Below are 26,343 nucleotides of genomic sequence, written 5' to 3'. Positions count from 1 at the left end.
GGAGACCGCTTTGCTGAACACCTATGCTCTGTCCGCCAAAGAAAGCAGGATCTCCCAGTGGCCACACATTTTAATTCCACATCCCACTCCCATTCTGACATGTCTATCCACGGCCTCCTCTACTGTAAAGATGAAGCCACGCTCAGGTTGGAGGAACAACACCTTATATTCCATCTGGGTAGCCTCCAACCTGATGGCATGAACATTGACTTCTCTAACTTCCACTAATGCCCCACCTCCCCCTCGTACCCCATCAGTTATTTATTTTTATACACACATTCTTTCTCTCACTCTCCTTTCTCTCCCTCTGTCCCTCTGACTATACCGCTTGCCCATCCTCTGGGATTCCCCCGCCCCTTGTCTTTCTCCCTGGGCCTCCTGCCCTATGATCCTCTCATATCCCCTTTGCCAATCACCTGTCCAGCTCTTGGCTCCATCCCTCCCCCTCCTGTCTTCTCCTATCATTTTGGATCTCCCCCGCCCCCTTTCAAATCTCTCACTAACTCTTCCTTCAGATAGTCCTGAAGAAGGTTCTCGGCCTGAAACGTCGACTGTACCTCTTCCTAGAGATGCTACCTGGCCTGCTGCGTTCACCAGCAACTTTGATGTGTGTAGCAGTCAAATACGTTGTGCTTACCCAGAGAAAGACTACAATGACCATGAAGCCTTGCATGAGCACCAGTGCGCATGCATGTACCAGCCGATTTTTTTCCTGCAAATCGTTTTTGGCGATTCTGTTTGGGGGAAGGAGTTAATCACGACCAGAATATAGGTGATAAGTGGCTAATACACTCAATTTCGTTTCTAAAATGATTTATCTAATGAATTTAATATTAAACACACTGCGCATATTTTCCTCACATGAATATAGCGATAAATCAATTATCAGGGGAGGACAGGGGAGTTTGAAGTAAGTGTTGAACGAACTTCCAGTAGAAGTGGTAGAGGCAGCTTCGATATTATGATTTAAAGAAAAATTGGACAGGTATATGGACAGGAAAGGAATGGAGGATTATGGGCTGAGTGCAGGTCGGTGGGACTAGGTGAGAGTAGTGTTCAACACAGACTAGAAGGGGCGAGATGGCCTGTTTCCGTGCTGTAATTGTTATATGGTTATATAAGTCAACAGCATCATAACATTTTAAGTAACATTTGGATATTAAACACACAGCGCATATTTTCCCCGTATGAACATATAAAATCATTGTAACACACCAATATCGCTGAATCAGTGGGAGCCCTGGGCTTGTTTTCCTGCAACAAGACGGTCCTATCGAGGGGTGATGGAAGACAGCGATACTCGAAGGGGGTTCCTTATGTCCAGTCTATTCCACAATTTAGTTTTCGTTGCATTCATTGCAGAAAACCCCGCTTTGCAGCGATATGATGTTGGAAAAGAAAGCAACATTTTCAGTGCTTTTGAGTCTATCTCAGGATATTCAGCCTTGACCTTGATCCAGAATGCCGGCAGAGATGTTATATCAAACATACTTTTCAGCCCGCCGTCATTTGCAAGCTTGAGGAGTTGATCTCCTTCCCACGCTGACATGGATGACGCGTGCGTAATGACCTCGTGTGCGTTCAAGCTCAAGCCGTGACAGGGAATGAGGAAAGGTGCAGCTGACTCCTATCGCCAAATCATATCGTTTCCTCACGGCCCGGTAGCGCACGCTTTGCGGCCTGGTACCAGTCTGCGGCCCGGTGGTTGGGGACCGCTGTTTTAGATAACTTTGCCATAATATCAGCTCAAAAATACAAGTCAAGCTCGTTAATCTTTTAACTAACAAATTATGATTATGAGGACACGTAGTCCCCTTTTATTGTCATTTAGTAATGCATACATTTAGAAATGATAAAAATGTTTTTCCAGGAATGATATCACAAAAACCATGACATACCAACTTAATTTCTTCATGTAGCTGCTGTCCATCAACATCAGAACTGTACAATTCGCCCAAGTTTTCGCACTACTTCTTTAGGTCGTTACTGTCGGCGCCATAACACAGTCCCTCCCTCGACATCGAGAAGGAACCCAAACTTGGCGTCAGTGTCGTGCAAATGAGCGAACCTTTTGTCCATTTCTCGTGAAGACGGTCGAGTGTTCCCTTCATGACTCTTTCCATTTCCTCCTTAGCTGTGAATCCAGCGTCTCTCGAGTTCTCAACAGCCATTCGTTTCTTTCGTCTCTGACGTCTTTCAACTTCAAACAGAGACCGACTCCTTCTTCGAGTGACTCACTGAGCAACACATCTCTTTCATCATAAAAATGATCTCGGCAGGCTTTCAAATCCAGGGCAGCATCGTGGAAGCTCATGCTAGGATCCTGCAGCCTCTTTTGAATACGGTCAATGCAAATGAGTACTTTGTTCCAAAATCCTAGCAAAATCAGAAAATCGTAACTCAACATGCGGTTGTACAGCTGCCTTGTGTCACTTCTTGTTTCACTGGTCTTGTTTTCATTGTCTATCATGTTCTGGAGAACTTGAAGTATCTCAAGGTACTTGTTGACGGGCTTCACTGCTTCTGTCCTTGCACTCCACCAGGTTTTGGACTCCGACTTAACAACCACAGGCACAGTGTTTTTGAGTTTTTCCCAGCGCTGTGTTGAACGAGAGAAAAACACATAGAGAGCTTCGATGGTTCCAAAAAATGTGACCATCATTGTATCCTGTTTGGCTGCATGTACACCCACCAAGCTGAGTGAGTGATTATCGCAATTCACAAACACTGCCAGGTTGTTTTTCTCACTTATTCTTTGATGAACACCACTTCTGTGTCCAGCTATCACAGCAGCGTTGTCATAGCACTGTGACCAACAATTGTGTAGCTCCATTTCGTCCTTCTCTAGCTGTTTCAAGATGTCTTCAACCAAGCTCTCAGCATCGTTCTGGCTTATCTGGATAAAACCAAGGAAGGACTCTCTAACATGGAGTGCTTTCCTCTCAAAATCAACTTCCACATACCTCACTACTTCTGACATCTGCTTACGGTGCACCTGATCAGTAGTCAAGTCAAACATGAGACCATATTACTTGGCTTTACGAATGCTTCTCAGTAAACTCCAGAGAACAGTGGATGCCATCATGTGGATGAATTCATTCTGGACACCCGGTGAAAGATAAGATGTGGATCCAGGATGACTTTCCAAATGAGTGAGGTGTTCTTTTATGACAGGGTCAAAGATGGCCAGTAGTTTCAGTAAGCCAAGGAAATTTCCCACATTGGAGTCATCGTCTAGCTGAAGTGACTCCCTGTGTCCTCGCAAAGCCAGGTTCTGAGTAGCAAGGAATTTTATGCAGTGAAGGATTCTCGTCAAGATATCACGCCACTTCTGCTTTTCCTTCTCAATCTGTGACTGAAACACCGCGTCAATAACTCCTCTGTTTCCAGCTAAATTTCTTTCCACTGTGTGAGGCATTCCCGATGATTCTTGGCATTTTCATGAACACTAATCCTTTCAGGTGCTTTCCACTGGTTGAATCCACTTTCCTGCTCCAGTGAGGATTGATGGTCTGACCGGGAGTAGAGAAAACAACAGATACAAAATGCAGACTTTTTAAGAAGGGGAATAGACCAGCCATGAGCGAGTCACTTCCTCACCACGACCATTTCCCAATTTCCTCTTGAACCAAGTTTTGTTCATTGAGCGGTTTTTTGTTGGTAGGAAAGGCCCCTCACTGTTCTGGAAATACTTCGAACCCAGCTTTATTTCTGTTCTCAATGCATCAGGCAGAATTGCTTTTCCAGTATCCTTGTCGAACTTCAGAAGTCCCATGTCATGCTGTTCAATCACTTCTGGTATGACAGTTCGAGGCTCTTTGACACCATCCAGTTCACGAGGTTCAGTGTCGTCAGGTTCAATCACGTCAGGTAAAACCTCGTCAATAAACTCAACATCACCACCACCACCATCGTCTTCCCCTCCTGTCATGTCCACGTTCTCTGTGGCATCCTCACTCTTAATCTCGTCATACTCGGATTTATCTGACTTGACTTCCTCCTCGGCCTGTGACGCATTTGTACTTGATCCATCTTTCTAACATTCTAACAAACTTGTAGCAGGTGCAGGTGACTCCATGGAACGTGTCGAACTACTTATTCCGGGCTTTTCAAAGGGCATGAAGAACTTGCTCTCGACTTCTTGGCTTCCTCCGCCTCCAACTTCCGTCTCTTCCGTCCTTCAGCTCCACTTTCCTCCTTCTTCATGAAGAAACGTTTCATGGTTTTCTTATACAATGCCCTAAAATAAGGCCATCCTAGTGCTTCTCACCCATGATAATCAAAGACAGATCATACATCTGAAGAAAGTTCTTTTTTCACTATCCGAGGATGGCTTGTCTGACTTTAATAGAAACTGCTCAGTGGCACCCAGGGCACGTGCCATACCTGCCATAAATTAGATACGCCACTGCCCCCCCACCCCCAGAGTCCAAAGATGTAGCGGTAAGTAGACTAACTGATCATTGTAAATTGTCCTGGGATTAGGCTAGTGTTAAATAGCTGGGTTGCTGGCAACGCGGCTCGTTGGGCCAAGAGGGCCTGTTCCACACTGTATCTCTAAATAAATAAATCTTCCCACTAGTGGGTGTGTATAGAGAAAAAATAAGAACAGCCATAAGTAGAGCCAGACTATTCAGGGTGATATTATTTGCGATCAACTTTCAGAATTTTGAATACCATTCAAAGTCCAGCATTCATTTCCCATTCTTAACTGCCTTTGAAAAAGCACCTTTGGGAACTGCCACATTTATTGTGAAGATGTTGCCAATATAGATGATAGGTTTCAAAATCAGAATGGCATCCCACTGAAAGTTGGTTCCATTCGCTCACTTCCTTTGACCTTGCTTGGTGGTAGAGATCACATGTTTGTGAGGTGCCACTGGAGAAAGCCCAGGTGAGTGTTTTACACTGTACAAGACTTGCACTAGCGGTGGAGGAAAGGGATGCTCAGGATAGTGCATAGATGCCAGTCAAATGGTCTGCTTTGTCTGGATGGGCATGAAAATCCAAAGCTCCCTCCCCAAGATTGTTAAGTCTGGGGTCAACTAAACGTTCCACACTGGGGTTTAAATAGGTTTTTAAAGTTGGGAGATTTAAGTTAACAGAACTGAAGGAAGTAAAAGCATTTACAATACAGAATATCCTGGCCTAAGTAAATAATAAATCAGTCTGAAAGATGGAATGACCATCATACCAAGGATGAATGTCGGTGAGAGGGGTAAGCTGTAATTACCTTGTCAGTTGTGAGCTGGAAGCCAGGTTTCAGCAGGTACACACTCTTATCCACAGATGCAATGCAAACGCACGACCGTGCCTTGCCCTTCACCGTCACACTGATGGGGTCACCAGGCATTGTTTTGTTAGAGGAGAGTGAAATCGATACCTGGAAATTTCAACCAGGAACATGTCCAGTTATCATGAATCCAGCGCATTTAATGAACACACAACAGCCCCCACCAATTCAAACTTCATTGCACCCACAAAACAAATGAAACACTTTCCCGGCTCAGGGACCAGGCAGCGTCCTGGGGCAGCAGTGGGCTGATTTTGAAATTATGAATCGTGCTTCCAAATCCCACTAAGGCTCTAACTCACTTTCCCATTTCTAAAATCCCTGCTATCCGAACAACTGTCCTCCAACTGATTCTGGCCTTTACTGCATCTCCACTGACAGCCATGCCTTCAGCTATTTGGATCCTAAACTGGGGAATTTCCCTTCCTAAACCTCTAGATACTCCACTTTGCTTCCCCTTTAAAACCGTCCTTTGACCCATCACCCTAACTCAGTCATTCAGTCATAGCATGGTTTAGCCAGAAACAGGCCCTCATGCTAGCTCCACAAAGTGCAACTCAATGCCCAATTTTGTCTGGTGACAGACTAAAGCCTCTCTTTTGTTACAGGTGATACATACCTGTAACCGTGACCGATGTTGTTGCTCACCCACCTTGTTCTCATAGGATGACTGTACTGGAATCTGGATGCTGTCGGTGATGCCCTCGCCATTTTCTCGCACGTAGTACAGGAGCAGGCGGCTGAGTGGGCTCATGTCATGCGTGACCCTGAAGTGTAAGTAGGTCGTGCACACACCAACTTCGCCGGCTGGAGACATGGCCCGCACTGAGGAGAAAGCAGGGTGTTTAATTTTGTCCATCTCCCTCTGTCTGACCACATTGTCCAACCACCCCTGCTTTCCACAGTGTATCAGTCCAGTTTCAACTCCATCTATCTGTCCATCACATCTCTCCATTTAACCCTTTCCCTCTCACTATCCATTTGTCTTACCCTCCCTCCTACCAGCTGCTCATTCACTCACTCTCCCTCTGAACCACCCTCCCTCCATCTATCCAACCTCACCTTCTCTGATCCTCTCTTCCTCCCTGTCTGGTCTTTTAACCACCCATCCCTCCAGCACTCTCTCTGTCCTGTCAACCTTCCAACCCTCCCTCCACCCAGCGGACCGTACTCCCTCCCTGGCTCTCCCTCCGACTTACGGTTCTGCGAGGTCTGTGATGACTGTTTCTTCTTGTCAAAGATGACAGTGGCCCTCCTACTGCGCAGCCGGGTGATGCTGGCTGGCTGTACCCCGGTTCTCACAATGTTGCCCCGTGAGGCGATCTCAAAGTGTAAGGCAAAGTCACAGGGACAGGTGGATTTCACTGGAATCCAGGCCTCCTCACCCACCTGGAGCAGTCAAAGACGAGAGAGCTTCCTCAGTCACAGTGTACCAACGAGCCCACCCTCACAGGGCACTGAGCCCCCTGCCGCTAGTCAAGCAACAGGAAAGGCCACAATTGGCCTTAGCATATTGGGCTCCATAGGGAACAGAGGTTTAAGGTGATCAGATAAGAGACCTGGAGGGTTGCTGTGATCAAGAATCACCTAAAAGAGTAGAGGAACTTTCAAAGGGAGCTAGGTAAGTACTTGACTTACCCAGTAATGAAGGGGTTAACTTGTGAGAAACGTTTGATGCCTCTGGGCCCGTACTCACTCGCGTTTAGAAGAGTGAGGGAGGATCTCATTAGAACGTTCCGAATATTGTAAGGCATAGATAGAGCAGACATGGAGAGCATGTTTCTGATAGTGGGAGAGTCTAGGACTAGAGGGTTGTTTCAGGGGTCCACGGGCTCCTCAGTTAATGGCATAAAAAAGGTTGGGAACCTCTGCTTTAGATGGACATCCCTTTAGAAATGAGATGAGGGATTTCTTTACCCTAAGCGTGGTGAATCTGTCCAGTTCATTGCCACAGATGGCTATGGAAGCCAAGTCATTGGGAATACTTAAAGTGAAGGTTGATAGGCTCTTGAGGGCATCAAAGGTGACAAGGAGAAGGTGGGAGAATGGGGTTGAGAGGGAAACTACATCAGCCATGATGGAATGGTGGAGCAGACCCAACCCAATGGGCCAAATGGCCGGATTCTGCTCCCATGTCTTACGGTCTTGACAGGAAAAAGGCCTCAGAGCTCAAGGAAAACAACAAGGACGTGGGACAAGGAGAAAAGCTCCTTCAAAGAGGCAGCACAGATTCAATGGGATGAACAGATCTCCTGCAGGAGGTGTATTATAGTGATCACATTTGCAGCTGTTAATCAGTGGCTGAATGTTAGTTGAGGAGACTGGCTGTAGTTTCCAGAGTCACTGCAATGTTCTTCCGCTCTGGCAGTGAGAAGGGGAAAACAAGATGCTGCAAAGCATAATATCTCACCTGCAGCGCCCGCTCTGGCCCCTGCATCTGAATATGGCACTTGCTTGGCGAATACCAGCTGCTAATGGACAGGTAGCTAGGTAGATACTGGTCACCAGCTGGTGTTCCATTGATGGCTGTCACCTTAGTCTGAGGAGAAGTAAGAATATAATTCGTAATGAAGCCCGTGCTCTTTATCATTGGTCGTCTTAAGTGAAAGGGATGAGAGGTGATGAGAAACATTTCCATTTGCTTTCTATTGCCCATGGTCTATTGTGTAAAGTCTGAGTGAGCAACTACGCGTATGTGCATCCTTTCCAGGAACACGTGTCCATGTTCTCACATAAATTTGATGTATTTGTACAAGCACGGATGTTTATACACAGATTTGTGTCAAAGTACTTCTGTGTGTGAGGGAAAACACGAGGAAGTACAAATGTGCGTATGCAAGTTTGTGAGGATACACATGCACACGTGAATGTGTATGTGCAATAAACGTGCACGTGTAAGTGAATATTTACTTTAAATTCCTAGGTGTTATTATTTCGAAGGGCCTGCATATTTGAGTATTAATCTATGAAGGTGTAAGTGGCAATGTGCATCTGTGTATGCACGCTCGTGTATGTGTGCATGCGTGCACACACGTACACACGTACTTGTGAGGATAAGGTTTCTCTCACCACGTGGCCCTTCCCTCCTCACCTCCAGCCAGACATACTGGGCAGCAGTGGGGATAGATGGAATCTCAAACTCCACCTTGCTGTCCTCAGACACCAGTTCACTCGTGTAGACATTGTCCTTTGGAGTGAGCTCAGCTTTGATCCGCACAGTGATGCCATTTGCAGGACTTCCATCAGGATACGTCACCTCCACCTACAAGAAAGACAACGAGGAGGAATTTCTTTATCCAGAGGGTGATGAATCTGTGCAATTTATTGCCACAGATGGCTATGGAGGACAAGATATTGGTTATACTTAAAGTGGAGGTTGATAGGCTCTTGATTGTTAAAGGCCCCAAAGGTTACAGGAAGCTGGGAGAATGGGGTTGAGAGGGAAAATAAGTCAGCCATAGATGCGCAGAGAAGACCCAAGGAAGATATTTCTGGGATTTGGCTCTCATTCCTGCAGCACCTTTTACAAAGTAAACTATCCCAAGGCTCTTCACCAGAGAGATTTTCAAATAAAGAGTAACACTGGGCCCTAGTAGACGATATTACAGCAGTGACCAGAAGCACGGTCAAAGGGCTTGGGTGGAAATCTTAAAGGAGAGAAGTAGAAGGATAGGGTGGTGTGTGTCAGACCCAGGACTATCCAGTCATCTATGACCAAAACACATTGCCAGGCCAAGGTTGCACTGTGTTCCAGAGCCAACATCGTGTGCCAGGGCCCGGGGAACCTTGGGTACCTATTTCACCATGTACCATGGGTGGCATGGCAGCATAGTGATTAGCGTAACGTTATTACAGCACCAGTTCAATTTCCTCCACTGTCTGTAAGGAGTTTGTACGTTCTCCTCATGACCGCGTGGGTCTTCTCCGGGTGCCCTGGTTTCCTCCCACATTCCAGGCACTCGATAGAGTTAGAGAGTTGTGGGTATGCTATGTTAGTGCCAGAGGCACGGTGACAATTGCCCAGCACACTCCTCGCTGATTTGATTTAACCATATAACAATTACAGCATGGAAACAGGCCATCGCGGCCCTTCTAGTCCGTGCTGAACACTTACTGTCACCTAGTCCCACCAACCTGCACTCAGCCCATAACCCTCCATTCCTTTCCTGTCCATATACCTATCCAATTTTTTTTATATATGACAAAATCGAACCTGCCTCTACCACTTCTACTGGAAGCTCGTTCCACACAGCTACCACTCTCTGAGTAAAGTTGTTCACATTTCAATATATGTTTTGATGCACATATGACAAATAAAGCTTATCTTTAGATTTTCTTTAATCTCTTTTTCAGAGTCAGGACTTGCACCAGGCCAAGGATAGTTAGCACCCTGGGGTGAGTGTGCACTCAGTAAAAATTGGGAGAGTGAGGGTGGTGGGGTGTCTCTTTATGGAATTGAGCTGATGGATTAGGATTACACTGTAATGTCCTGAGATTTGGGAGGCTTCATTACAAGGGTCCCACGCTTCATGAGCTCGAGGTTACCTTTCCTTTGTAAGGAAGGCCTGGCTTGAACTGCTTGCGAGTGTCCTTGGAGTACTTGATGTCGATGAGCTGCTTGTGAACCGGGGTCGAATCATCAAAGGTGATCTGTGTGCTGCTGCCGCCACTCAGCACCGAGGCCCAGATGTTGAGCGAGCCTCGGAAATGTTCCGGAACATCCACAGGCATCATGTCCTTGACACAAATGGGGAAGGAGGCCGAGCCGTCAATCTGCAGGGTTAAAAAGAGTGTCGTTTTCAGTGGAAGAATGAGAGAGGCAACGGGAACACACAAAATGCCGGAGGAACTCAGCAGGTCAGGCAGCATCTACAAAGGGTCCTAACTTAAAAGTGAGTGTACCATCCATAAATGTGTGAACTTGGCAAGACACACCAGGAGACATTGGGATATTGACGTTCATTCGGGTGGAGAATAAATTCAGCTGTTTGCATGCCTTGGAAGTGTCAGACAGGGCAACATAGAGGGAACTGTTTTCTGAATCCAAACCATGCTTATCTACCCTGCAAGTGTTTGACAGAGGGAGAATTAGCCTGACTGCCCTTGCCCTGGGAGTGTCAGCGTAAGGAGAGCTTCAATCTCTATCCTTCCCTGTATGTTAACAGTATAGACTACCCGTGAAACCCACGTTCTCCCTTCCCTGGGAGTAGGTCAATGGGAGTATCTGTATTGAACCCACACTATACCCATTCAACATAAATGGAATTTTGTAATGCTGATCCTGTACATTTGATGGGACCGTGCAAAGAGAGATTAACTTTGTATCTGTTGTCCCCATTTACATGTTTACTTAATGCTGAAATGAAAATTGATTCATTCTACAAGATTAATGCTTCCTCAGTTCAAGAAATTGATCTCAGCAGCCAGAGATTCCGTACCTCCATAATCTTCACCACAGGGTGTCCCAGCTCGTGCCTGTAGTAACCCACTCCATTCACCGTCATGTTCACTGTCAGTCTCCCCAACACTGGTTTACCAAACGTGTACCTCAAGAGAATGAGAGAAAGAGAGAGAGAGAGAGTGCACAAGGGGGAAGAAGTGGTTTGGCAGAGCCACACAGAGTCAACTGCGAGCCTACCTTCCCACCCAACACCATGAATGGACATCTCCAAATCAATGTTGTTTCTGAGCATGCAGCAAGGCTTTGATGGAGAATTAACTCACTGCCACATCCCAATATTCAGCAAACGCCATTACCAGTTTACTCTGTTAAAATCCTGAAGCCTTCACTCCAACCATTTTAGTAGGGCGCAGAGGATCCGAGGAAGTTTCCTCTTAATCTGCTCCCAGACACTTCTTCTGATGGATCACTTCAAGGACCTCACTGTCCAGACCAACCTTTATTGAATCTAACCTCTTAAAATTCTTCTGTGGGAAAAGCCCTGAATGTGGAGGCAGAATCTTGAAATCTGGCCATTCAGTTGGACATCAGGAAGTGCCTCTTCAAAGGCCAATGGAAATCTGGAGTTCTCTCCCCAGAAGATTGTGTGATCTCAATCGGTGATTTCAAGGCAACAGTAGATCTTATTTTGTTGTGTGTTGAAAACCAAAGAATGCGGAACACGGGTGGATAAATGGAGTTAGTGATAGATCGGCTGGGATTTACTAAGGCTGAATAGTCTCCTATTTGATATAGTGGGTGATGCTGCAGGCTCTGGCTGTAACAGTCTGCTCTGGGAAACAGTTGGCACCTGAACTTGATGAAGGAGTAAGAGGTAGATTGGACCAAGACGTTCCAATTTGTGGCAATCCACAGTGACTCCATTCCGCAATCCTAGACTGGGCACTAATATGTGGGTTTCATCCACTGGAATCGACTGGGAAATTCATCAAGTCCTTATATCAGATGCAAGTAGTTAAATAGCAGCCAAATAATAATGAAATATTTGCACATCCAGATGTGCAAGTCTGGGTCAGAGAAATAGATGTTTATATATCAGCAGAACGTTTACTTTGTGTGAGATTCTTTTTTTTTAAACATTGTCCACTCCCCAACCCTTGTCCCTTTCCACCACCTCCTAAGCTGCTAGTTGGTTAGACTAGCAGTGCTATAGCCTGGCTTTGAGCTGCAAGAGCAGTTTAAAATTAATACAGTCAGATTCTGGCCTGCTCTGTGGTGTTGTGTAGGGGTGGGGACTGATCTTTCAACGTACCCTGTTCTAAATGTACAGGTTCAGCCTTATGCATCAGAGGGCAGCCGTGGCGGTCAGACTGAAGATGTCTCCCCAGTTGAGAAAAAGTTGCAAGGTTGCTATAACTTTTAGGACTTTAGCGACTGGTGTTGAGAAGTTCGGTTCTAGATGGGGAATGTGCCTGTGTGGTCTGAGCTACTGGCGGAGAAGTAAAGCTTAGTGAGAAGCTCCTTGGTGTTTAGAGTCAAAGGTCATGAGGCCTTTACCTCGGGCTGTGTACTCAGAGGCTCCGTTAGTCAGCTTTCTCCCCAGGAGTTAGAGTCGCTTACCTGGCATGGACAGTTCCCTCCTCACACTTGTTCAAGTCCTGGATGTACTTGGGAGGATCAATAGTGAGTTCAAACTTTGGTAACACTGTATGGAAGAATAAAGGGAATATTCTCACTCCAGTAAAAAAACTATATCATCTGGTTGAAGAAGCCACAAGGTGGAATGAAACATTCAGTAGGAATCACAGACTGGTATAGCATGGAAAGCCATTTGGCCCATCATATATGTGCTGGCTCTAAGAAAGAATTCTCCAGTCACTGTCGCTTCCCTGTTCTGTCCCTATGAGCTCTGCAGATCTTTCCTCTTCAAATATTTACCCAACTCCCTGTTAATAGCTCTCACTGAAACTATTTCCACCACTTTTTCAGACAGTGCATTTCAGATCATAACAACTGACTGCAAAAATATTTCTCCTCGTCTTCTGTGATCTTTTGCCAATTTTAAATGTGTGTACTTTGGTGATCAACCTCCTGCTAGTGGAAACATAGTATGTTTTTTCACTCTGCCAGAAAACTTCCAAAATTGAGAACGCCATGGATGCGGGATTCAGTGAGGTTTGTTGTAACCAACCACTTTTGGCACATAGAATCCGAAACCAGCCCACGGGGACACTTTGCCAGCTGCTACATCTTTGGGGAGCAAATTTGCCGAGAGCTATATGACAAGTCCCCAGAATGGTCCAGATCCGCTAGAAGCTGATAACCTTGCTCACCCTCAGGAGGTCAGTGTTTAAGGGGACCAAGTAGAAGGAGATTTACATTGTATGTAACCTGGGCTTTTCCTGTATTGCCAGTGTGTGTGGGGGGTGGGTGGGGGAGGTTTACTCTGTATCTGACCTGTGGGCTTTAAGAGTGCTTGATGGGACAGGGTAAAGGCAAGTTAATGCTTTGTCTAGAACATGCTATCCCTGCCCTGGGAGTGTGTGACAGGAAAGTCAAGAGGGAGCTTTACCCTGCGTCTAATATGTGCTGTCTCTGTTCTGCAGTAATGGAAAACAGATAAAACTGCAGATGTGAAATCTGAAACAAAACCAGAAACAGTGGTAGACCTTCAGCCAGATTTAGCGTGTCACATCTTCCTCTTTCTGCATCTTGTAGGGACCCTCTGGTTCACTCTCTGTCCTCATCCACCACTCCCAGCTTCATAGCGCCTCCCCATCCAACTGCAGCAGATGTAAATCCTGTCCGTTCATCTCCTCTTCCCCACTGCCCAGAACCCTAAACAATCAATCCAGGTGAGACAGCAATACACTTGCAATTCTTCCAGTACAGTGTATCGCACTCGGTGTTCAGAATGTGTTCTCCTGCACACTGGAGAAACAAGATGCTGACTGGGTAATCACTTTAAGTAACTGTGCTTAATCAACAGAGGCCATCCTAAACTTTCTGCTGCATACCACTTCAATTCTGAATCCCACTGCCACTCTGACCTTTATTCTGTGACTTCCTTCACTGCTACAGCAAGGCCCAAAGTACCTGAAGAATAACACCGTATCTTCCATCTCAGGATTTTGCAACCTTCTAGAATGAACATTGAATTTTCACACATCTGGGTAAAGGGCCTCGGCCCGAAACACTGACTGTCCATTCCCCCTACAATTGCTGCCTGATTCACTGAGTTCCTTCAGCTAATTGTTCATTGCAGTAACACACACTTTTTGTTACTGTATTTGGTTGCTGTTACAGTATTTGGTGTTGACTTCAGATCCTGTGTTCTGTCAGCCCAAAAACTGAGCCATCGGTAGTTATTATGAAAGGGGATCAATATTTCCCACATTTCCTCCTCCAAGACACACCCTAGTGCTCATCTCTGGTCAAGCTTTAGGTCACCAGCCGCAGTACTGTTCCTCACCCTCGATTTTTTGACATTTACTACTGGGAAGCAGCTTTGAAAACCAGCGGGTCATAGGATTACGGGTCACAGAGACAGGCAGGGCAGAAGCTAAAAAGGGATCTGCAAAAAGAGCAGGCAGAATTTTAGGAATCTAGGTGCTAGCAGGCAGGGAGCCAGGGTCGGCCAGGAAGGAAGGAAGGAGTACCAAGTGAGCCAGACTCGGCCTGCGCTGGTGGCAGAAAGCTGCACAGGAGGAGGAATGTCAGGCAGCAGTCGCCTGGCTTGAGTTTGTACAGGGATGGAGAGGAGAGGAGCACAAGCACCCTGAACCAAACAGCTTTCTTCAGCAGTCCTGGTCCAAACCATTCCCAGATGGATACGAAAGAAGGGCTTAAAACTCCTCCCCCACCTCGCTGCAACCACCCACTAAATCTGGAATCATTCCTCAAGGAATCTTTTCAACTCCCTGACCCAAATTCCTGACATAACTTGCATACCATGCGAGAGAGAGGAAAAAAAAGAGAGGGGAAGAAAGAAAGATAAAGAGAGATAAAAAGACAGGGTGAGAGAAAGGGAGAGAGACAGACAGACAGAAAGGGGGCAGAGGCAAAGAGCACACAAGAAAGACTAAAAAGGGGTCGGTGGCAGAGGAGTAAAAGAATAGAAAAAGAGAAAGAAAAAATACAGAGAAATAAAAAGAGAGAGAATGAGAGTGAGAGGAAAGACAGAAAAAAAATGAAAAGCACAAGAGAGAGAGTGGTGTTTGGGGAGAGAATTGTCGGCAATCCGTGGCTCCAAGCACCAGCTGTACGCTGGCAGTCCGCGGTTTCGAGGTTTCAACAGCCAAGTGATTAAATTTGGGGGAGCCAGGTATCTGTGGGTTGAAGAGACTTTACGTAAAGGAACAGGTGAAGTACATGGAAGGCTTCTACACAAGGACGATAGCTTTTAAAATGGATGTTGCAGCAAGGCATAGCCAGCTGGGTCTGAGCTTGGCAGAAAACCAAGGGTCATCTGTGTCACACGAGCAGCAAATTCTGTGACCAATAACAGAGCACCCGACCTCGGTGCTCAGAAGCAGCAGGTCAGGACTGGAGACTGGGCTGGTATCTCACTGTGGTTCTCGCCCCGCTGAAGAGCCAGTCTTGCCCCTTTACCCAACAGTATCTGGTTACCACCGGAGCAACACAGAATTAACGCTTTTAATTTTAATGAATTAAAAACAGACCCTGCCCCTCGGTTAAAATTCCTGCCAAAATAACTAGAATCTGATAGAAACTCATCAGAGTTTGTCTCTGAACCTGGCCTCACTCTCTTCCAGCCGGCTCCAAGCACCAGCTGTACGCTGGCAGTCCGCGTATGGGGCTGTGCAAGTACAGGCAGTATGTGTGCAGGACAGTGTAAGTGCTGGCACTCTGTGTGTGTGCCCAAGCAAGTCCAGCCAGTCCATGTACTGGGCTGTATTTGTGTGTAAGACTAATCTCCACGGTCTGTATTTGCCGGCTGCTTCGTTCCTGGTGAAGTGTAAATGCCAGCAGACTGTAACCGCGGCCGGGTGCCACACTCACCATATTTCTGCACTTCAAACGTTTTGTTGTAAGTGTATCCTTGAAGCTCCACGAAGATTAACCATTCTCCAATCACCGGCTGATCCGAAAGCGGGAAGCTCATATTTACAATCCCTGAATTGAAACAAAGATGAATGATTTGCCATAAAGCAGCAGAGGAGTTTGCTTATTCAATTCTTTGCAGATCTGGGCAGTGCCGGCTTGATCCTACAGATCTGTGTATCAGCCAGCAATCCCATTGACAAGCACTGAACCCCACTCTCCTCTCTTCACCCAACCATTCGCCCCATTGTATTTCCCATACTTATCTCAGTCCAGCGGTCCATACCCACCTATACCTCCACACCCCACGTCATTCCATTACGTCAACACCTTGCCTCCACATCATCCATGAGTTGGAGGGAAATGGGAACATGACTGAGGGGTGGCTAACAGGGAGAGCTAGTCGCACTCACTTGGTGAGTTAATGACAAAACAGTGGCCCAAGTTCCTCTAGAGAAGGGTGTCCCCAACCTAGGGACAATGGACTCTTTGCTTAATGGTATTAGCCAATGGCATAAAAAAGATTGGAGATCCCTGCGGAGTGAGCTCATCCTTCATTGTAGTGAACTGGATGGCACTGAGAAACACTCGGAACCAGTCATATGTCTGTGAAGGTTCTCAGTCACCCAGGTCATTGTATATCAAGCAGTAGTAAATCAAGGCAATTGGATTTGCTGTGTTGTCTAGACGACATTTCGCCACTCATCCAAGAGGCTTCTTCAGTTCTGATCCATGGTGGGTAGTTTTCTGGTTTATAAACCCTCCCAGGCTCTCTCATTACCACTTAACTCTTAACGACACTCACGTATCTACTATACCATTAAACAACTCTCAGAGTTTGCAAACCGGAAAACTTCCTACCATGGATCATGGGGCCTGTGAAATGGAAAAGGGGGGCTTTCTACAGAGTTTAGTTTCTGTTAGTGAGTTATAGACAATAGACAATAGGTGCAGGAGTAGGCCATTTGGCCCTTCGAGCCAGCACCGCCATTCACTGTGATCATGGCTGATCATCCACAATCAGTACCCCGTTCCTGCCTTCTCCCCATATCCCTTGACTCCACTATCTTTAAGAGCTTTATCTAACACTTTCTTGAAAGTATCCAGAGAATTGGCCTCTACTGCCTTCTGAGGCAGAGCATTCCACAGATCCACAACTCTCTGGGTGAAAAGGTTTTTCCTCAACTCCGTTCTAAATGGCCTACCCCTTATTCTCAAATTGTGGCCTCTGGTTCTGGACTCCCCCAATATCGGGAACATGTTTCCTGCCTCTAGTGTGTCCAATCCCTTAATAATCTTATATGTTTCAATCTGAAGTTGAACGGTGACTGGAACTTGCGGGAAATCAGCTTTCAACTTACCGTGAACAGCTGTTGGGGTTAATTTTATGGGAATCTCATAGAAGCAATTGTATGACTTACCACAGCAGATTGGCTTTAGATCAGTCCACTGAATCATCCGAGACCCCCGGGGATCCTGAGGAAAAGACCAGCAATGAGGCAAAGGGAACCACGCACCATGACAGATATTGCCCAAACAACATCTGCCCTTCACACTCTGAAGGGATAAGAATCTGAGATTCCCCAACAGGGTGATGGGATGAGATCTCCGACCACCCGACACAAACGTGTTTCAGATCTCTCCCCCACCTTATTTACTTCTGGTTCAATCACATGATCCCATTTTCCGTTATTAATCTTAAGCATGCATTTCCTCGCAGAGACGGGATTGGGGGGGTGTGGTGTGACTGCAACATGGAATAGGCCCTGTTAGCATGCAGAGTTCCCGGTTCATGCTGCTGCTGTGGGCAGGGGAGAACATGGTGCAAAGCACCAGTTCTCAGAAGTAGCAGCTACACTGCTGGAGTCATCTAGAATATTTGAGTCTGGCATAGAGAAAAGATGGGAAAGCAGGAGAGAGATTCAGAGTGACAGATAACACGGAGAGAGGAAAGTTGGAGAAACTGATGGGCAACATGCAGAATAAAGACGGGTCTCGCTCTGTGTCAAACTGTCAGACAGATAAAATGATGGACGCCCAAAGGATAACAGGGTGCTTTTAACATCCCAGTTGTGGCCATGCATGCTTCTGGTTGGACGGCATCTCCCTGGCACTCACCACGATATAGGCTTCAACCTGCAAGAGAATGATGTCTGAATGAGGAACCAATGATTCACTTCAATCGCATTCTTGAATTACTGAAAGCTTAGTCCCTGTTATATGTGCAGGAAACATCAGTATCCACAGTGCTAAGGAGCCATTCTACAGAACTCAGCAGTTGCACACAATTTTCTCATTTATTCTTAGGACAAATCCCAAACTTCCTTCAACTCAGAAGCAAATAACACACAAATGCAAAGAGGAGGCAGCAGTAAATGAAATAGCAATTTTATTAATATGGATTTATATTCACATCTAAACCTCCTCTTCACAACACTTCCACTCAATAAAAGTGGCCAGAATGTTGTGGAATTGCGAAAATAAAACAGTTGCCTCACCAAGCTGTTTAGGGCAGGAAACTTACCATCTTTTTCCTGGCTGTGGAACAGGGAAACCTGCTTCCTGTGCCAGCTGAGCCAGCCTGACGACAACTTGACATTAAAAATGCCTTGCAAAGAGGCTCTGCAAACACTGATTTGTTTCGCAACAGCTCCATGGATTATCACACAAACAAAAGGGGACAAAGACAGCTCACCATCACTTCGTCAGGATAGCTGGGAAGCGGAAAAGCAGTTTGACCTTGCCAGCTGTGCCCAGAGGCAGAGAATGAGAGAGAAAAAAGAAACACCCTGGTGCCTTTTTGAACTTTGACAGCAAATCAACAAAACTATTGAGGAGGTCCAAGAACAATTCTTTTTCATACACAGGTTGAGAACATCACTGAGGACACCAGCATTTATTCTGTATCCCCAATTACTCCTAAACTGAGGAAACAGCTAGAGTCAATGACATTAGCAGATCTGAGGCCAGACTTGTTAAGGATCACAGATTTCCTCCTCTGAAGGAAGACATTATTGAACCAGATTGCTTTACAACAGCCTGTTCATTTCACAGTCACCTTTACCAAGACTGGCATCATCTTTTTTTCCCAAGTTTAGTTTATTATGGAGATACACTGCAGAATAAGCCCTCCCAGCCCTTCGAACTGTGCCACGCAGAAAACCCCGATTTAACCTAATCACAGGACAATTTACAATCTCCAAATTAACGTCTTTGACTGTGGGAGGAAACCCAAAAGGTCACCGGGAGAACGTATCAGCTCCTTACAGACAGTGGCGGGACTGAACCGGGTCCGGGTCCGGGTCCGGGTCCCTGGTACTGTAACGCATTGTGCTAACCACTGCACTACCTTACTTAACGTTACATTCCCCAGCTGCCCTCGGTGGGAGTCAGATTTATGACTCTGGAACAACAACCCAAAACGCTGCTTGTCCGCTAACAGGGCGGAAACAACTAATACAAGGGCACACAACTTTAAGGTCACTGCAGGGACGTATAGGGGGATATCAGAGGCAAGTTTCTTTTCTTTCTTTTAAGAAAACCCAGAGTGGTAGGTGCATGGAAGGCACTGCCAGGGGTGAAGGTGGAGGCAGATACACTAGGGACATTTAAGAGACTCATGGATGAAAGAAAAATGAAGGGTTATGTGGGAGAGAAAGGTTAAATTAATCTTGGAGTAGGTTAAACAACGTTGTGGGACAAAGGGTCTATACGGCTCTATGTTCTACATGCTGTTAACCACTTTGCTACCATGCTAACCTGTATGCTTAGAAACATCATTGACCAAGACAGGGATGTTCAAACCATCTCCGAAACTTATATCCTGTAAGAAGCTTGATGTTGGGTTGGAACATAGCCAATGGCTTCACGCTGGACACAGCATTAATGCGGATTTGCAGGAAGACAGTGTTTCAGTCCAAATCGTTGACCCAGCCCCTATGGATCCAGGAGTTCAATACGACTGCTGAGAGGCCGAGTGTCAGCCTGAGGTGAACCCAGCTATCCTCTGCCCTCCTGCTACCCCTGGGTTTAGAAATAGGATGGACCAGAAGGCCTGCTGCTATTGTCGCTCACATTTCATCAGGTCAGTCAGTCTTTCTGTATATTTAATTTAAACACAAAACTAGAGGCTGGCAGGGACAGTGACAAATCCTACCTTCTGATTAGTGGGTCGGAGGTCAGGGGTGACGGTGAACACATTAATCAGCACTGTGAAGGAAAGAGGGAGAAAGGCACCGGTAAAAAAGTAGTACAAATTATGTCTTTAGTAAACACATATTGCATGCTTCCCCAACTCTGGATGGAGCTCCAAATCTGTGATACCTGTGTTCCTCCAATTCTAACAGTTCAATTATCCCTAAATCTAATCCCCTTACAACCGATTACCATGCTGTCAGTGGCCTTGCCCCTAAGTTCTGCAATTCCCACTCAAAATCTCTCTAGCCTCCTTTAAGCACTCCTTAACATGAATCCATTGAACCAAGCTTTTGGTTACCTCTACAAACGTCTCTAAGTGATTCAATAGGTGCATTTAATGTCACTTGATTAAGTTAAAAGGCAACTTAAGTTAAGTGAAACTAGTTTTGATCATGTCACATAAACTGGCTGCAAGTAAAATGGAGGTACAAACTGTGTGGATGCTGACCAGTACACTTCCCCAATTAATTTAAAGCTCTTCCCTCTGGTTACCCTCAAAGAGAAAGAAGACAGAAGAAAAATAAAAGATAAAGAAATACAGGAGAAAGAGAAAGAAAAAGAAAAAGAGAGAGAAGAAAGGATGTCATTAAATGGAAGAGAGAAAAGGAGAAAAGTGAATAAGAGAGAGAAAGAAGGGAAGAATAAGGCAAAGAGGAGACAGAGAAAGTGAGGGTGAAAAGGGGAGCTCACAGATACAAGGCAGGTGCACGTAGGGATTTAACCTTTATGAATTGAACCAATAGAACACCAAATTGAATGGTGCAGTTTTCCCTCAGTACATTCCCTCTAAGGACTTGGATCATGACTTTATTTGGGGAAATTAGTCAAATTGAAATATTTCCGTAATGACGATATTCTGTTTCTCCTTCCTTCCATCTCCACCCCCTCCCTTACCCTCCTTTTCTTTCCCTCGGTCTCTCAGCATTTAATACAAGTTGATATATTCTGAGACTCAGGCCATGGGGAACGCAGACAGGTGGGTAAGGAAGAGTCACCTTTCTGCTTCGGTTTATAGACGGGTTTGTCTGTCTGGATAAACACTGATGATCCCTTAGAGTCGATAGTGACGGTTGTAAAGTTGTGGAAGATGTGTCCACCATCGGTGAGATATCGATTGCCCCACACTTTTAACTGAGCCTGTCCACTGAATCCTTGCGGCACCTGGAAGGTAAAGGAAAGAGGTTAAATAAGAGGAAAATGGATAAGAAGTGACTGGAGGCCACTTTTCAGCTGCTCATTTACTCATTCTTCAAGACTGGTACAATGCTGGAAAAACCAGCATTTATTGTTCATCACTCATAACAAGGTGGTACCTGATGAAAGTACTCCCACACTCGTGATGGGAAAAGAGCACAGGGGCTCTCCAGGTTATGAATAACCCAACTAACGAAATACAACTTTATGCAACTTTCCCTTACATTTCTTAAAGTATTTTTCAAGCTAGCATCAATAATGCTTCATGGTATTCATTAATGAATTACTACAACATATACAGTGGACTCCAGTTAATTGGGCCATCAGTTAATCAGGGCAGCCACTTATTTGGGACAACTCCTTATTTATTTATTCATTGAGATACAATTCAGAACAGGCCGTCAGCAATCCCTGATTTAATCCGAGCCTAATCACGGGACAATTTACAATGACTAGTTAACATACCAACCAGTAGGTCTTTGGACTATGGAAGGAAACCCACGTGGTCTCAGGGAGAACATACAAACTCTACAGTCAGCGACGGGAATTGAACCTGGGCTGCTGGTGTTGTAAACCGTTGTGCTAACCACTACACTACCGTGCCGCCCCGCTAACTGTTAGAGAATAAGAACTAAACTCTCCTGCGACCGGCTGACTGCTTCGGTTATCCTCGTGGTGATCGAGTCAGGAACCTCCACACGTAACTGAGCCTCGCCTGCGAAATCACTATCAGCGAGAGGTAATGGCAATCACAGAACAACCAGTGAGAATGCTGGCAGGCAATTCACAATGAACTTTATAACTGAATGACGGAGCTAGATAATTGTTGTGGGATTGACACAGGAATCCATATTGAACAGTTTTCATACAGTTTAACAGTGCAATACATGAGGAGCTGTGAGTATTGGATAACATGTTATAAAGGCAGTTGTGTACTGGATGATGTATAACACAGGAAGAAGGGTCAATTGGTCAGTGCATTACATAAGAAGTTGTACTGGGCACCTGTACATATTGATACCAGTATACGATGTATACCATAGGATGGTGTGTATATTAGACACTGGATCAGATAAGCATATCTGTATTTTTGACCCAGGCTGTTACATAGAAATGCATGCATATTTGATGGTATGTTATATAGCAATTTCAATTTTGAATAGTGTACTGTAGTGGAATCCAGTTAATTTGGCCATCAGTTGGTCAGAGCAGGCATTTATTTTGGACAATTCTTAAGAACAAAAACTAAATCAAGAAAGTAGCTGAGGTTCTCTTCATTTACTTGGGACACTGAAGCTTAAATGGGACAGGAGACTATTGCCAAACGGTTTCTAACTAACGTCAGTCACATGCACTAGCTGTGACCATTGGACACTACACTGTGCTTAGAATGAACAGTTTTTAAATAGCGTCAGTGGCAGATGTTTGTGTTCAAAAAGCAGTGATTTTTGTCACTGATAGCTGGTGGGAAATAAGCAGTAAGACAATTCAGAACTGTTTTGCTCAGTGCACTTTCAACCATTCTGGACACAAACGGCCAAGAGTGAAAATGAGACAATTGCACCACTTCAGCAAGTTAGGAATTACAGAGAATTTGAAGGCATCAGCTATCATCTTGAAAGTTACAATGAAAATGAAGACTTGGAGAATACGATCGTCTTAAGTATTGTACAAAGGCAGTCCATTATCTGCACTGATTTTGTTTACTTACAATCAAAACAAAAAATAGCATTGTACAGTGGATAAATTCCTGTGTTGATAACTATTAGGAACTTGGTAATGTTCTAATTTGTTCTATATTTCATTTAAATACATAATTTGTTACTCAGTTAAATGGTCCTTTGTCTTTTTTATAGCTTTTTATCTATTTCCATGAAACTTCAGTTAGTTGGGGCAGCCGCTCAATTAAGCCAAAACATACTGGTCCCACTGTGTCCCAATTAACCGGAATCTAATGCATTCCATTTGTTTAATTATAGGTAATATTAGGGTAATTGTTCAATGAAATACAAGAATTACAGTAAATAGATGCAGAGCAGTACATTATGGGATACTATAAAAAAAATGGACATCTCTAATTTCGGGAGAAATGGGTTTATAGAGAGTTCTTAGGAATGGAAACCTTGTGTACAGTGAGGGAGTTAGATATGGCCCTTGTGGCTAAAGGGATCAGGGGGTATGGAGGGAAGGCAGGTACAGGGTTCTGAGTTGGATGATCAGCCATGATCATACTGAATGGCGGTGCAGGTTCAAAGGGCCAAATGGCCTACTCCTGCACCTATTTTCTATGTTTCTATGCAACCCAGGGACTGCTGTACCAGGATTTGCACACAGTCAGTGTGTACAGCACAATGATACACTTCCTAGTAAGGATAGTGCACAACTTGAACGGTAATGTGTAAATGGTAATGCTCCCATGTGCCCGAGGCCCTGGTCAATCTCAGGGAAAGTTGTCCTGTAAGGTGTCGTTGGATTAGCCAGAGGAGTAACTGCAGTAACTTTTTGTGAATATTCTGCAGCCACCGGTGTACGGCTGATGGAGGATATTAATCCTTTGGCACATGGCGGGTGATGGGGAGGCCAACGCTTTTTGCCGGGATAAGTGGGGTGCGGATTGATGCCTTGCGTGGGAAGGGGGAAGAAGGGGATTTGTGGCTCTAACATTTTTCCCATCATTCACTCTTTGGGGTTTTTCTTCTGGATGCCCTTAAGACATAGGAACAAAATTAGGCCATTTGGCCTGCAGAGAGTAAGAGTTTCAGGTTGTATATTGTATACATTCTCCAATATTAAATTGAACATGGATCAGATTTCTGAATGGACAATGAACCAACCCATGAGCAACCACCTCACTACTTCTGCTCTTTTTGCAACAATATAAATATATTAACATATTTGTAATAATATATGCAAGTACAGTAATTAAATTTATTTCTTATTATAATTTATAGTAGTTTATCTATTGCACTCAACTACTGCCACAAAACAACAAATTTCACAACATGGATCAGTGATATTAAACCTGATTCTAAGATATGGGAGTTTCAGTCAAACTAGCAACTTTATCCCAGATGGCTTATTGAAGTGTTGGAGCTGTACCCATCCAGGCAAGCAGTGTATTCCTAGCTTGTGCATTGTAGATGGTGTTCAGCCCATCAGATGCTAGGAAGTGGCCCGCTCATTCCAGGACACCCGGTCTCCTGCTTGGTCTTGTAGTAACAGTATGTGGTTGGTTCGGGTGAAAGTTCCATGCTGATGGTGAGACGTCTCAGTGATGTTAATGCAATGGGTACCAATGATCTCTGAAATAGTCCTGACAAAGACACTCAAACTCTGCAATAACCATCATATTTACATGAGCAATTCCTATTACAAACACCCCTGCAGGAATTTATAAGAAGCTAAAATCAGAACAAGTGTATCTACACACAAGAAAGCAATCCATTTACAGAGACAGGTGTGTAAAGAGGGCCCGAAGGATCATTGGGAATCCGAGTCACCCCAACCACAAATTGTTCCAGCTGCTACCATCCAGGAAACAGTACGGCAACATAAAAGCCAGGACCAACAAGCTCCGGGAGAGCTTCTTCCACCAGGCCGTCAGACTGATTAATTCATGCTGACACAACTTGTATTTCTATTATATTGACTATCCTGTTGCACATACTATTTATTAAAAATTACTATAAATTGCACATTGCACACTTCGGAGGAGACGTAACGTAAAGACTATTACTCCTCATGTATACGAAGGAAGTAATAAAGTCAATGCAATTCAATTCAATCCAGCCTCAGGGAAAATCTTATTTTCTCTGGACATCCACATTGTCCTGTGCAGATACAGTACTGCAATGGTTCTGCTTTGCCTTTTACCACCTCACTGGGAACCTCTATTGACAGAAACTAGAACTGCAGGCCGTTTTCAGCAATGCACTAGCTTAGTTCCCATCTGTTCCCGCGTCAGGAATACTGTTCAGAGTATCACCTGAAATTATTTATTTTCCTTATTCAGAATAACCCTCTTATTAAATACAAGCTACAATGCCAAACTATTTGTAACTTTGTATCAGCTCCAGATTGCTTGCAGATCATAAAACTATTGGAATTTCAGCACAGAAGGTAGGCATTGTTCCACAGTATCCATGTGACCCACAAACCCAAGTTAATCACACTTCTCAGTTTTTGGTCTGTGGGCTGACAGGTAATAGTTCTTCAACATCATTTGAAGCATCTCATTTCAGTACCCCACTGAGTGAAGTAGCTTTTCCCCTCCACTCCCCTCTCATCCTTCCATCAATTAACAAGTCTATGCCTCCAAATTTTGTATTTATGTCTCTAAGTGAAATGCCCTGACTGTCTACCCTGTTGAATCCTCTTAATATTTTATACAACCTTTCGTCACGTGGTAACCAGGACTGTAAAACTACCTTAGCTGTTTCCAAACTAGCTTTAGACAATTAAAGCAAGGCCTTCCCACTCTTGCATTGTATTCCTCAACCAATAAAGGCAAGTACTTTTGTAACAGCTCACTGACCCATCCTGCCACCTTCAACAGTTTCTGTATTGGCACTTCATGATCAGCACGTTCCTTTACTTAGCGTTTACCAATAACTACGTATTCTTTGCTTTGTTTGCCCTCCCTGAACACATGTCAGATTTCCCCCTTACTGTATTCCATCTGATTCTTTCCAGACCACCTATCTAGTTCAACATTGCCTTCCTGTGGCCTTAAACTTTCTTCCCATCATCCACACTGCTGATCTTTTTTCATCTGTATCAATCTTCTTCATGGTGGCTTTTAAGTTTACATCCAAATAGTTTCATATTCTCAATCACTCAGGATTGTAGATGACTTGCTTATTTTCCAACTTGAGGTAGTCGGTGTTGTAATGTGTAAAAAGTCACTGGAGAGACAGAGCAGGTAGGTATGAGGTAGTCTCTTTATTCGAGAAAATGAGACACGGCAGCATCACATTCGAGGAAGAGAGCTGCTTGACCCAACACTACATGACATTTTATATACTGAAGATCAAAGGACAATTCTGTATTTACAATGTATCTACAATGCTTCCTTTGAATCACACATAACTCTCACCCACCCCCCTTTGCACCTACCCTCCAAAGAATATTAATCAACATTGTCTGGTCCTTCAATCAACTGCTCTTTTCACAGCTCTAGGATCCCATTGCCCAG

General features: G+C 44.8%; 1 protein-coding gene across 1 annotated transcript in view; it reads right to left on the bottom strand.

Moving 5' to 3' along the window:
* Positions 1–26,343, bottom strand: part of cpamd8 (C3 and PZP like alpha-2-macroglobulin domain containing 8) — a 106,515-nt gene that overhangs the window by 75,224 nt on the left and 4,948 nt on the right. The window contains exons 4-16 of the mRNA XM_072243950.1: positions 20,951–21,116; positions 19,915–19,967; positions 17,877–17,894; positions 17,180–17,234; positions 15,717–15,830; positions 12,315–12,399; positions 10,732–10,840; positions 9,839–10,066; positions 8,385–8,555; positions 7,704–7,832; positions 6,493–6,682; positions 5,946–6,118; positions 5,234–5,383 (exon numbers count right to left, since the gene is read on the bottom strand). Coding sequence (XP_072100051.1) covers positions 5,234–5,383; positions 5,946–6,118; positions 6,493–6,682; positions 7,704–7,832; positions 8,385–8,555; positions 9,839–10,066; positions 10,732–10,840; positions 12,315–12,399; positions 15,717–15,830; positions 17,180–17,234; positions 17,877–17,894; positions 19,915–19,967; positions 20,951–21,116 — 1,641 coding nt within the window. The remainder of the gene's footprint in view (positions 1–5,233; positions 5,384–5,945; positions 6,119–6,492; positions 6,683–7,703; positions 7,833–8,384; positions 8,556–9,838; positions 10,067–10,731; positions 10,841–12,314; positions 12,400–15,716; positions 15,831–17,179; positions 17,235–17,876; positions 17,895–19,914; positions 19,968–20,950; positions 21,117–26,343) is intronic.

Source organism: Mobula birostris, chromosome 26, assembly GCF_030028105.1.
Source record: "Mobula birostris isolate sMobBir1 chromosome 26, sMobBir1.hap1, whole genome shotgun sequence".
Taxonomy (NCBI): Eukaryota; Metazoa; Chordata; class Chondrichthyes; order Myliobatiformes; family Myliobatidae; genus Mobula; species Mobula birostris.
This window is presented reverse-complemented; position numbering and strand designations above follow the sequence as displayed.